General features: G+C 42.7%; 1 protein-coding gene across 20 annotated transcripts in view; it reads left to right on the forward strand.

Moving 5' to 3' along the window:
* DCDC1 (doublecortin domain containing 1) overlaps positions 1 to 13649 on the forward strand; it is a 557706-nt gene that overhangs the window by 32792 nt on the left and 511265 nt on the right. For 19 of the 20 annotated variants that reach the window (XM_070071610.1, XM_070071601.1, XM_070071604.1 and 16 more), the window contains one exon: positions 3680 to 3849. In XM_070071610.1, coding sequence (XP_069927711.1) covers positions 3680 to 3849 — 170 coding nt within the window. Of the gene's footprint in view, positions 1 to 3679; positions 3850 to 4573; positions 4675 to 13649 lie in introns of those variants that run through there. The other variant, XM_070071606.1, reaches the window with a different exon arrangement.

Consider the following 13649-nt stretch of genomic DNA (forward strand, 5'->3'; position numbering starts at 1 on the left):
CTCTGTCTCTCCTTCTGTGTGTGTATGTAACTCTAACTTTCAAATAAGTAAATAAATCTTTAAAAATAATCTTTTTGAGCTATGATATTAATGGATAGATACTTCATGTGTTATAGGATTTCTAGGATGAAACAGGAAAAGTAATCAGTGTGCTTTTATGTACAAGGACATTTCAAAAAGTTAATAGAAAATGTTATCAAGTTTATTTTTTTTACAAAAATTTGATTCATACATAGATTTTTCATAATACATATTTCTCCTAAACTTTATAAAATTGTCCATAGTTGCTTTCTTAAGTGTCTTAGTCTCCTTGTGTGACTATAACAAAATACATTAGACTGGATAATTTATAAACAACAGAAGTTTATTTCTTATACTTTTGGAGGCTAAGAAGTCTATGATTATACTCCAGTCATCAGGAAAGAAGGAAGAAAAGCTAATTTTCATACTTCATGTCCTCTTTCATTAGTGACAATTCTCAGAAGTCACGTATACTACTACTACTTACATGCTACTGACTATACCTTAGTTATATGATCATATTGCTACATTTCAATGGAAAGAGGGCATTAACTGGACATGTAACCATTTCTCCCACAACCCAATGTGTGACCACCAAATACTTTTGTATACCCTTCTTCCTATGTATAGAAGACAACCACCTAATCCTGAGCAAAAATTCCAGATTGTAGTCGTGTTTGGAATCTGTCAAATGGAATTCATTTGCATGTGGCTTAAAATCCAGGATTTAGGTTGATGCACAATCACTTTGAAGTCCAAGTGACCTGGTAACCTATAAACTAAAAATCAATACATCTGGCCAACGCCGTGGCTCACTTGGCTAATCCTCTGCCTGCAACACTTGCACCCCAGGTTCTAGTCCCGGTTGGGGTGCCGGATTCTGTCCCAGTTGCTCCTCTTCCAGTCCAATTCTCTGCTGTGGCCCGGGAGTGCAGTGGAGGATGGCCCAGGTCCTTGGGCTCTGCACCTCATGGGAGACCAGGAGGAAGCACTTGGCTCCTGGCTTCGGATCGGCGTAACGCGCCAGCCACAACACACCAGTCGTAGCTGCCACTTGGGGGGGTGAACCAATGGAAAAAGGAATACCTTTCTCTCTGTCTCTGTCTCTCTCACTAACTCTGCCTGTCAAAAAAAAAAAAAAAAAAAAGTCAATACATCTGCCCTGTTAGACCCAAAATACAATGGATGTGTATTTGGAAAGGAGAAATATAAGAGTAATACAATAGTTTCTGGTCCAATGTGATTTATCAATTCTGCTAGGCAAGATGGAAATTATAAAGGCTGTCTTCTGTGGTAATGGAACAATTCCTTGATTAGTCTATCTCAGTACCCCTAATTCTCACCTCAGTATAGGCATTCTACATGACCAAACCTGAGTTATTCAGTTGGAAATTTGGTATTGTAGAGTGCAACACAGTTCTTGTAGCCTAACTCCTGCTAATGCAAATACAGTTTTGAGATGTTAGGCCAGCTTTATGGTTTGTTTAGGAACCAACACTGATGCGCCTCCCCAGAAAGCAGTAAGGCCTCAATCTATAGTAATCCCTTGTTCACAAAGATCACATCTAGACATCATGTTTAAACCTAGAGACTAGTCTTTTATTTCTTGATTCTATTCCTGATTGTCTGTCAACGTAAAGATGACTCTCTTGAAGTGCTCTAACACAATAAGCTTCGGTGGAAAAGCAGCAGCCTTATTATGGTCTTTGACAGAAGCGCTAGTTTTATTGGGTGACAAAGATTTCTTAAAGGAAAGTTCTTTTAAAAATAGCCTGGGGTCACAGTCATACACCTAAAGCTACCGCGTAGTGTGGTACTTTAACAGTTTCAGTTGGGGATACAGAAATAGGTAAATTCTTCAACTTTACAAGGGCCAAATCCCCAAATGACTGCATCCTGAGTTAAATTTAGATTCTAATCCATCCTTGTGTTCTACCCATTTCTCAACTGTAATACCACATATTTTGGTTTTAAAAGCAACAAGGTGATAGAGATTCAGGATTGGGTTCAATGGCAAGTAACACATATCTAAATGAATACTGCTTTGAACAAACTGTACATTTATTTTTTGTAAAAAATTGAGGAGGTAGGTAGTCCAAGATTGGTGTAATGCTCCATGTTGTCAGACATAAACTTGTATCCTTCCTGGAGCTTGGCTTTTCATTCTAATAAAAATGACCACTACACAGCCAGATATGGTTTCTTTATTTTAGGCAACAGAAAGGGGGAGGGGTCAAGTACAAATATATACATCATTTCCACTAACATGCCATTGGTCAGAATATGTTCACATGGCCTTTTACAGCTACAAGAAATCTACTAGAACATACTATAGGCTGTTTTGATCAAACATGCCTTAGTTAAAAAATCAAGAATCCTAGTGTTGCAGAAGGACAGACAGAATGGATTGGCAGACAATTGGCAGTCTATTAATATAGAGACATTTGAGGGCATTGCAATGTCATTATTTGATGTATTTGATAAGTAATATGATATAATATGTAATTTGCATAAGGGCACAATGTTTTTTTCTGCTTTGTTTACCGAAGAAGTCTAAGTGCCTAGAATGATCTCAGTTGCATTGTAGTAAATAATCGGAATGAGTAAATGTTTTTTTCTCGAGAAGCAATGAAAAGGGCAAAAGCAGCATTTTTGGTGCCTTGGAGGTAGTTAATTACTACTTAGTTCTGGTTTGTCATCTGACCTTGGGATTCCTCCTCAATTTCTTAGTGATCTACATCAGAAATGAGACATTGTAGTTATTTTTCATCAGTATTGTGAAGGGGTGATTACACTGTGGAAAAGTCCAGATAGATAACATTTTTTGACATTGTTTTCTATTTTCATATGGTTTTGGTCTTCATAAAATTCAGATTGTTTATGTGTATTACTCAAAATTTTGAATTTACAAATAAGAGAATCCCAATTCATTCTAGCTCAAGCCAAAAAGGAAACTGTTGGCTCACATACCTAGGAAACTGTAGACATGTGGCTGCTTTTAATACCTGGTTTTAGGGATTCAAATGTAGTCATCAGGAATCTCTCTGAATTTCTATCACTTTTCATCTCACATCTGCTTTCATCTCCTTTGGCTTCATTCTCAGTGGTGGAAGTTTACATTATTCCTAATACTAGCAATCAAAGAGAATGGAACACTAGTTTCTACTCATCAGAATTCTGATTTACAAATCTGTCTGGGTAATGGGACACTTTGATTGGCTAACTTTGGAGGCCCTCTTTTCCCTGGAGGGCAAGGCCATACAATTGAGAGTCTCACTGGAGTCAGGTGGAAGATAAGTCCCAAAAAGGTAGGAATGAAGGGCAGACAATGAAGAAAATACATTTGTACTATGCTTTTTGACTAACACTCCTAATGTAAGTGTGCTTTTGTAAGTAGTTTTCTACCAGATAGCAATAATCAAAATATAAGATGTTGCATTTTCTCTTTCTTAAATATAATTATAGCAAGTATAGACTTAGATTCATATTTTTTCTTTCATTGGTTTCTCATCACTGTTAATTTCTGATGGAATTTCACATTTATTAATTGCTGTGTGTTCTAGAACATAACAAGTAAATCATGATCAATGCCTAACCTTAATTTGAAACTCAAGAAGATTTGACATTTAAATTAAATAACATTCTTCATTATTCTTAGCTGAAAATGGCAAAAGTAGAAGCAGAAGAGCACAGGGAAGCACTGTCTCAGGCTTCTTCATCCTGTTTGACTGAAGCAATGAATGTATCACAGCAAAGCAACCTTGAAGGCAACTTGGATGGGGATACTGTGAGCCCAGTTTATGAATATATTTCAAATGATTTACCAAGGTAAGAATGTTATTTTTGCAGCTTAAACTGAATTGTTTGAAAAAATATTTGTTTATTTGTATTTTATTTGAAAGGCAAAAAAAGAGAAAGAAATATAGAGGTCCACTGGTTCATTCCCCAAAAGCCCACAAACCCGGGCTGGGCCAGACAGAAGCCAGGAGCCTAGAATTTCATTTGAGACTTCCACATAGGTAGCAGGGGCCCAGAGGATTGAGCCATTATCTGCTGTATCCTAGAATGTGCATTAGCAGGAAGGTGGATCAGAAGTGGAGGAGCTGGACCTGAACCACACTCCAATACAGGATGTGGGCATTCTTAGGGACGACTTAACTGCTATTAAAGCCAATGCTTTAAATGTTGACTTAAATGTTAGAGCCAAAAGCCTGTGCTTGAATTTGGAAGTGGATAAAGTAATTATAGAAAATTGTAATTGTAAATGTTTAATCAGTATTCAGTAGAGGTGACATAACAATAACTTGGAAATATGATGAACTATGATGGTTGTTGTCTGTGATAAAGTCCTTCAACTTTTTTTTTCTGCTTCATGGAAATAAAAAAGATAGATGGTTCAATAAACGTAAATTATCCATGGGGTCTAACGTAAACATGATAACAATAATGATATTGTCAGTAATAATTATGGCAGATAATATTTGCTATGTGCCAGTCACATGTTTAGCACTTAACCTTCATTATATCAATTTTGCTCTAAAAACAACTCCAGGAGGAACGTAAGCCAGATAGTATTCTGAACGTCTCCATCTTACCCATGAGGAAACATAGTCCTTGAGGGGGTTAATTAACTTGACTAAGCGTACACAGCAAGTAAGTAGTAGAAGTATTATGAGAATCCAAATGGGTTTAACTCCACAGCACATCTCTGAGTATAAACCAGAGAGGACAGGAGTGTTTTTCCTGTGTTTTATTCTGTTATAAAGTGAAAGAACCAAAACATGACTGTCAGATGTTAATAAGCTATTGGCAGGCTAACTGTGATGTGATAGTCTTTATGTCAAATAGAAAATTGAGACACTAGGCCGGCGCCGCGGCTCAATAGGCTAATCCTCCGCCTAGCGGCGCCGGCACACCGGGTTCTAGTCCCGGTCGGGGCGCCGGATTCTGTCCCGGTTGCCCCTCTTCCAGGCCAGCCCTCTGCTGTGGCCAGGGAGTGCAGTGGAGGATGGCCCAGGTGCTTGGGCCCTGCACCCCATGGGAGACCAGGAAAAGCACCTGGCTCCTGGCTCCTGCCATCGGATCAGCGCGGTGCGCCGGCCGCAGCGCGCCGGCCGCGGCGGCCATTGGAGGGTGAACCAACGGCAAAGGAAGACCTTTCTCTCTGTCTCTCTCTCTCACTGTCCACTCTGCCTGTCAAAAAAAAAAAAAAAAAAAAAAAAAAAAAAAGAAAATTGAGACACTATAGAGGTTTTTCATAAATTAGAGATGATGTTAATGTATTTACAGACATGCTAGGCCATATTTCTTTCCTAGAACAAGTTGAGTGTTTGCTTATTTTTTTTGGTGTCACTAGGTTGAAATGAAAGTGATACCTGAACTTTCAGCTAATCACTGTTTTGCCTTATTCCACTTAACTGTAAATTCTTGTTAGCAGTGTATGGGATTTGGGATCTTTTACACAGTGTGTGTGTGTGTGTGTGTGTGTGTATGTATGTGTGTATGTAACTGAATACAGTATATGCTAGGATGCAGGCATTTAAGTCACTATTGATGTTCTTCCTACTAAGACAATGAAAAATAATTTCTGAATAGGATTTTAAAGTATTCTTTTATATAAATACCAATTCTAGTATAATTTGTATTGGCACATATTTTTATTTCCTTTAGAATTTTTCCAGTTTTGTTCTTCAAAATGATGTGACATTCACTTTTTTCTCAACTATTTTCCATGTATTTTTAATTTTTTAGAGGTATATTTATTTACTTGAGGGAGGGAGGATGGGCGGGAGAGAGACAGAGAGAGCAAGAGAGACAGCTTTCATCTACTGGTTTATTCCCCAAATAGCTGCAACAGCCAGGTCTGGGCCAAGCTGAAGCCAGAGCCAGAAACTCCATCCTGTTCTTATACATGAGTAGCAGGGACCCAAACACTTTGAGCATCTTCACTGCCTTCCCAGGTACATTACCAGGAAGCTGGAACAGAAGCAGATCAACAGGAACTCTAACCAGCATTGTGATATTGGATGCCAGCACTGCAAGCAGTGACTCACCCTGCTGAGCCACAGCACTGACACCTGTGTACTTTTAGCTCTTTAATTTTCTGTTTGGAAAGTTTTATGTATTTATTTAATTTATTTGAAAGAGCAACCAAAAGAGACAGAAGACTCCACTGGTTCACTCCTCAAATTCCCACAACAGCTAGGGCTGATCTAGGTCAAAGTCAGGAGCCAGGAACTCAATCTGGGTCTCTTATTGGTTGGCAGGGACCCAGGTACTTGAGCCATCACCTGCTGTCTTTCAGGGTACCTGTCGCTCCCCCTCTTCGTGGAGGAACGACACAGGACCCTGCGCTGTTCTTTCATCTGCTCGGCCCTCCCCGGGTTTGCTGCTGGTTCTTCCTGGGTTGGCTACTGTCCCTTCCACCTCTGTGGAAGGGCGGTTCCCCCTGGCCACTTTCCCCACTTCCGCAGGGGAGTGGCACACCGCCGGCCTGCTCTCTCGGGGGCTGCACAGGTGTTCCCCTTAGATGTTCCCCTTAGATGTTCCTGGTGCATGCCGTCTCTCTCCTCCTTTATAGTCCTCCTCTGCCAATCCCAACTCGGCTGCCCACATGCCGAGTACGCTGCTCTCCTCCAATCAGGAGCAAGTCCTACAGTTTATTGGCTGAACTAGAGGCAGCTGTGTAGAAGCTGTTTTCTTCTCTCCCAGCACCATATTGTGGGAGAGCAGATGCATAGAATAAGTCTTAATTCCAGTAACAGTCCAGTCCGAGTTGCTCCCCACAGATCCCCCTTTCTTTTTATTTTTTGGCGTTGATACGCGCCTGTCTTCGGTGTCCCGTGGCACATACTCTGCTCTACTTGCTAGAGTTGCCACAGGTTCTTACAAGTCCTATCAATCAGGCAAACCGAATCCGGGTCCTCTCTTCGCCATGTTGTAAGGAGGTTTTTAGGCGCTGATGCGTGCCTGTCTTCGGTGACCTGCGGCTCATACTCTGGTCGAGCCGCCTGCTGGTGCTTACCGCCTTACTAATCAGGCAGACCGAATCCAAGCTCTCTCATTGCCATGTTGTGGGGTGACTTATTGGTGTTGATAACGTGCCTGTCTTCGGTGACCTGCGGCGCATAAGCTGCCAGCCACCCGCAGGTGCTCATCGCCTCACTAATCAGGCAGACCGAATCCAAGCCTTCTCATTGCAGTATTGTGGGGAGGCCTTTCTATTTCTCTATTTCTCTATCTCCGGGCATTCCTATTTCTCCCATTTTACTTCTGTCTGCCAACATTCCTATTTCTCTCATTTTACTTCTAAACTTCTGTTTCTCTTATCCCCGCGGCTTCCCGGCGCCCGCCCCGAGGCTGCTTCTCGGCGGCTTCCCGGCTGAGCCACTTCAGCCAGCTTCTCTCATCTGCGCAGCTTCGCGGCTCTGCGCGGCTCGGCTTCGCGCGCACACTCCGCGGTCTTGCACTAGCCCAGCGTTCCCTATCTACTTGTGCCCCGCACGCTCTCTGCGCGCGGCAGCCTCCGCGAGTCACACAGCCCCAGCTCACGTCTCCGCCACTAGTATTCAATCTAAGTTCCCCGGGCTAACCTGGCGAATTCAACCCAGCTCACGTCTCCGCCCCACGATTTGGCTTCCCGTCCTTTGCTCCCCGGGCTAATCAGACGGATCCCAACCAGGCTTACGTTTCTGCTTCTGGTTTTAACTTTTCGCCCCCTATTCCCGGGCTAACTTGAGAATCTCAAAGTGGCTTTCGTCTCCGCCTTGGCCTGCCCCCCGCGGCTTCAATTTCCCTAACATTTTTCTCTACCCGGTATGTTTCCCCAAGCTTTCCTCCAACAATACTCCTCCCTCATTTCTCCTGGCTTCTCCCCACAGTCCGTATCCAAGTCTGTTTGTTCTAGCTTTCACTTTCGCTTTCGACCTTAGAGATTTCTCCCAGCTTCCTCCTGTAGTCCGTATCTGAATCTATGCCAAGGCTTTCAATAGCTTCTTCCGGCACCTTTTTCGTCCGGCTTTTCCCTAGGCTGTTTGCTAGTCTCTCTCTCCAGTATTTTCCACTTCTTCCCGTTTCTTCCCTCCTAAGTTTCCTATCCGTCCTAGGTTTCCTATCCGAGTCACGGCACCTTTATGTCGCTCCCCCTCTTCATGGAGGAACGACACTAAGCCCTGCCTAGGCTTCATATCCGAGTCACGGCACCATTATGTCGCTCCCCCTCTTCATGGAGGAACGACACTAAACCCTGCCTAGGCTTCATATCCGAGTCACGGCACCATTATGTCGCTCCCCCTCTTCGTGGAGGTACGACACTAAACCCTGCGCTGTTCTTTTGTCTGCTCGGCCCTCCCTGGGTTTGCTGCTGGTTCTTCCCGGGTTGGCTACTGTCCCTTCCACCTCCGTGGAAGGGCGGTTCCCCCTGCCACATTCCCCACTTCTGCAGGGGAGCGGCACACTGCCGGCCGGCTCTCTCGGGGGCTGCACAGGTGTTCCCCTTAGATGTTCCCCTTAGATGTTCCCCGGTGCATGCCGTCTCTCTCCTCCTTTATAGTCCTCCTCTGCCAATCCCAACTCGGCTGCCCACACGCCGAGTACGCTGCTCTCCTCCAATCAGGAGCAAGTCCTACAGTTTATTGGCTGAACTGGAGGCAGCTGTGTAGAAGCTGTTTTCTTCTCTCCCAGCACCATATTGTGGGAGAGCAGATGCATAGAATAAGTCTTAATTCCAGTAACAGTCCAGTTCGAGTTGCTCCCCACAGTACCCATTAGCAGGAAGCCAGCATCAGGAGCAGAACAAAGACTAGAACCCAAGTATTCCACAATGGAATGCAGGTGTCCCCAGCAGCCTTTTAATCTTTTTGCCAATGTCCACCCCAGCTGTATTGTTTTCTGGTAGAGCTAAATGTACCTTCGTTTATTCAGTCTCTCTCTCTGTCTCTCTCTCTGTCTCTTCTTTCTTTTATTCTAAAATTTGGCTTTATCTATTTTATTACACAGTCTTTCTTCTCATTATGTTTATCTACCACCTAGTTATTATACTTCTTGTTTCAACATGCTTCTTCTGTTTCTCTATTTGAATCCTAACTTCTTTTCTGTCTCTGTTGCCTTTTGTTATGATGCACCTAGGAAATAAAGGAACCCTGTTCTTAACATTCAAATGGAAAACTGAAGACAATGTCCAGAGATCTTTTATCTTCACCAAAAGGAATTGATGAGTTTCAATCTGAAAATTCAAAAGGCTAATGGCAATCTAAGAAATATAAACATTAATATGATTATCAGAGTGAGGCAGTTTATTCTGAGTGAAGACATTGTCACCTTTAATAAGGTTAAAACATCTCTTTTCTCATTCTTGTTTTCCTTGCCACCTTTCTCCCATAATCTTTGTGATCTTTTTATGAAAAATAGTTATTAAAATGTAGTTAATTATTTCCTTATATCACAGAGGTTATGCTTTAAAAATTTATTTATTTATTCATTCATTTGTTTATTTGAAAGGAAAAGTAAAAGAGAGAGGGGAGAGACAAAGATCTTTCATATGCTGGCTCACTACAGCTAGGGCTGGGCCAGGCCAAAACCAGGAGCCAGGAACTCTATCTGGGTCTCCCAAATGGTAGTAGTGTCTCAAGCACTTGAGCCGTCATTTGTTGTTTCCCAGACACATTAGCAGGGAGCTGAATTGAAAGCAGAGTAGCTGGATTGTAAACCAGCACTCTGTATGGGATCTGGACATCCCAAGTGGTGGCTTACCCTGCTGTACCACAATACCTGCACTGTAGCTTTTCTTTACTAATAAACAAAATTATTCCTGTATATATAACTCACTTATATAGCCATAAAGTGACAGTCACTTTATTTTCATGTCATTATATGGTGTTATTTATCTATCTTATACCATGTGGTTATTATCCATTCTTCTCTCTTTCTTGTGTTCTTTGAATACTTTTCTTCTTGCTGTGACTTGAATATATTTACTTTAAAAAGTTTATTTATAAAAAATAATGCATTTCATATATACAGTTTTAAGAGCATAATACTTTCTACCCTACCCTCATTCCCACCATACCTCTTTATTTTCTTAATTTTCTTTTAATTTTTATAATTATATGCTTTCAGTTATCTTTATAATCACAAGTTTAACCCTCCACTAAATGAACAATTCAATAAGTAGTAAATACACTGTTCCTCAAGAGTATAGCCAAGGGCTATAAACAATAATCAAATCTCAATGTCAATTTCTCTTGTATACATTACATCTTTTTGTACTCTGTGTATTAGTTACCATATTTACTTTTTTAATTTTTTAATTTATTTTAATTAATTTATTTTTTTTTTGACAGGCAGAGTGGACAGTGAGAAAGAGAGACAGAGAGAAAGGTCTTCCTTTACCATTGGTTCACCCTCCAATGGCTGCTGCGGCCAGCGTTCTGAGGCCGGCGCACCGCACTGATCCAAAACCAGGAGCCAGGTGCTTCTCCTGGTCTCCCATGCGGGTGCAGGGCCCAAGGACTTGGGCCATCCTCCACTGCACTCCCGGGCCATAGCAGAGAGATGGCCCGGAAGAGGGGCAACCGGGACAGAATCTGGCGCCCCAACCATATTTACTTTTAACAGAGTAAAAACTGCTGTTCCAGGATGTCACTCCCATAACACCAACAGTATAACATGTTCAGCATATTGTGTCCAAAAGTTTCTGATCCTCTCATTTTATGACTTACCATTTGGAGGTCAGATAACTGGAAAAGTCTAGTCTCAGTCCTGTGATTATTTTCAGGGAAACTACACAATAGGAAATGTGTCCAGTCCAGCTGTAGTCTTAGCTATAGTTCCTGTGTCACGCAAAGCTGTGCATCAAGCTTTGAGACAAGGATATGCTAATCAATTATATAGCAGTATTCTGGGATAGTTCTACCATATTCAGAGAAGGTAATTTCAAATGCTGAAGTGGAAGATTTCCAAATTGCCTTTGCATTTTGAATTGAGAGAGGGCTGTAAGCAATATCTTGCTCTTTCTCACATGTAAAATGCATGGGTCTGCAAAAAGTTTATGAAAAATGTGTGTTAAGAAAACCTATGCAAGAGTTTATAATTATTTTATACCAAAATAAAGTTATCTTTTAATTCCATTTTCTCAAGTTTTCTGAACTTTGTTCAGAAAATTTGTGAATAAAATGCATACCTTGTATTATGATATATACTATATATTAATGGTTTTTAGGTAGATATCATCTAAGGAATGTAATATCATGAGTTGGTAATTGAAAATTATAGTATTTTTATACTGCTGTTAGCTCAGTGTTATTACCAACTCTCACACTTCCTTGAGACAAATTATATTTATTGTATTAAATGAAGACAAACCAAATTTTCAAAGTGAATATCAACAGTTTTTTCTTGTAGATTGTCTCAAATTTATTTTTTTACAAAGTATTGTTTTTAAAGATACTAACAATACCTAATTTATTCAGTTAGTTTTTAATGCCATTTTACTTATCCTGGATATTTGTAATTGAAATGAGTTTTAGTCCTCTTTTTTTTTTTTTTTTTTTTTTTTGACAGGCAGAGTTAGAGAGTGAGAGAGAGACAGAGAGAAAGGTCTTCCTTCTGTTGGTTCACCCCCCAAATGGCCGCTACAGCCAGCGCACTGTGCTGATCCGAAGCCAGGAGCCAGCTGCTTCCTCCTGGTCTCCCATGCGGGTGCAGGGCCCAAGCACTTGGGCCATCCTCCACTGCCTTCCTGGGCCACAGCAGAGAGCTGGCCTGGAAGAGGAGCAACCGGGACTAGAACCCGGCACCCAATGGGATACCGGCACTGCAGGCGGAGGATTAACCAAGTGAGCCACGGCGCCGGCCCCTTTTCTTCACATTTTAATATTGAAATGTTGTTATGTTCTTTTTGGGGAGGTAGTGATGTCTTCCTTATTCTTGTTTTTGAATGTCACCATTTATTTTTTGGCATTTGTGGAGTTGCTTGTTGGTTTTTTCCTCTGATGGCTTTTATCTTTGAATCATGGCCTGTAGCTTAGTTGAATGTCTGCACTTTCAGTGAATACCAAGAGGTGTATGCTGAGTGTGGCCAGGGAACTCTGGTCAGTACTCTAGGGTGGGCTGAGTGTCCAGGGTAATACTGATGTTGGGTGTGGTAGATCTCCTCTGTTGGTGTAATCACCCCCTCACTGCCTAACCTCCTAGCTGCGCCATGCATGGGTGTTAACTCCTAATGGGTTAACGCTCATCCGCACTGCCATATGAACAGCACTAATGATCTGTGCAGTCCTCACTCTAAGCACGGTTCCTGCTGCAATGACCTGCTCCAGGCGGCCCAGTGCTCCAGGCTGATGGAGCTGCACCCTGTGAATGCCCAGAGAACCAGCCATATTCTGCACCCTCTTGTGTAGCCCCACAGTCTCAGCACTCAAGGCTTCCACAGTTGCTGGGTGCAGAGGTTGTACTCTGCCCTGCCGGCCTGTCTAGTCAACAGAAAGACAGATGTTCCACAAGCTAGCTCTGTGTGGGCAGCTTGAGCTCCAAGGCCTGTGGTTTTTTTGGGATGCTAGGGGAACCTCACAGCCCTATGTGGGTGACCAGCCACCTGTCAATCCTCCCAGCAGGCTTAAAGTAAGTAGGGACTGTGGATTTTTCCCACCACTAGAATCTCTGGATCACATGTTTATACAAGAGCCACTGGCTGAATGCTGCCCTCTCTCCACCACTGCTGCCCATACTACCAAGGAGATGGCATCCTGTCTCAGCCAGTTGCTGTGCACCTGCACAAAGGCTTCCGCAGCTGCCACCCAAGCCCAGAATGGCACCCACCCTTTTCAGCGGGGTAGCCAACACCGTTGTGTGGAGGATGGGGTGTGGTAAACATGCTTCTTTCACTTCGTCTGGTCTGCAGGTAACCACTAGTAACTGCTAGCCCCTCTGACTCCAGACTGGACTCTCCCTCTGGCTATATTACCACAGGTTGCTGCAGTCTGGTCTCACCTCCATCTCCAAGCTGACCCCTGCTCTGGCTCTCTGCTGCTGCTGTTGTGTCTGTGTGCTGCACGTCTGCACCTTCCACACTGGTCCATGGTGTCCCACCTCTTACTTTTGCAGAATTTCCACTGTGATTTTCTCTCTAATTCTCCTGGATAGTGCACTTCCTACACTTTAAAAAAAATTATTATTTATCCCTAGCCCAGCATAGTACATTGTTCCCTATTCTGTCATCTTGGAATCTCCAGTATATATTTTTTAAAAATATTTAAAAAATATGTAGCGTGGGCCGGTGCCGTGGCTCAATAGGCTAATCCTCCGCACCGGCACACCAGGTTCTAGTCCCAGTTGCCCCTCTTCCAGGCCAGCTCTCTGCTGTGGCCCGGGAGTGCAGTGAAGGATGGCCCAAGTGCTTGGGCCCTGCACCCCATGAGAGACCAGGAGAAGCACCTGGCTCCTGCCTTCAGATCAGCATGGTGCGCCGGCCACAGCGCGCCGGCCACAGCAGCCATTGGAGGGTGAACCAATGGCAAAGGAAGACCTTTCTCTCTGTCTCTCTCTCTGCCCACTCTGTCAAAAAAAAAAATATGTAGTGTGTATAGGTAAGTCAACACTAACCTTATGACAAGGGAGACTCTCACTTGAAA

Source organism: Oryctolagus cuniculus, chromosome 1 (genome assembly GCF_964237555.1).
Source record: "Oryctolagus cuniculus chromosome 1, mOryCun1.1, whole genome shotgun sequence".
In the NCBI taxonomy this organism is placed as follows: domain Eukaryota; kingdom Metazoa; phylum Chordata; class Mammalia; order Lagomorpha; family Leporidae; genus Oryctolagus; species Oryctolagus cuniculus.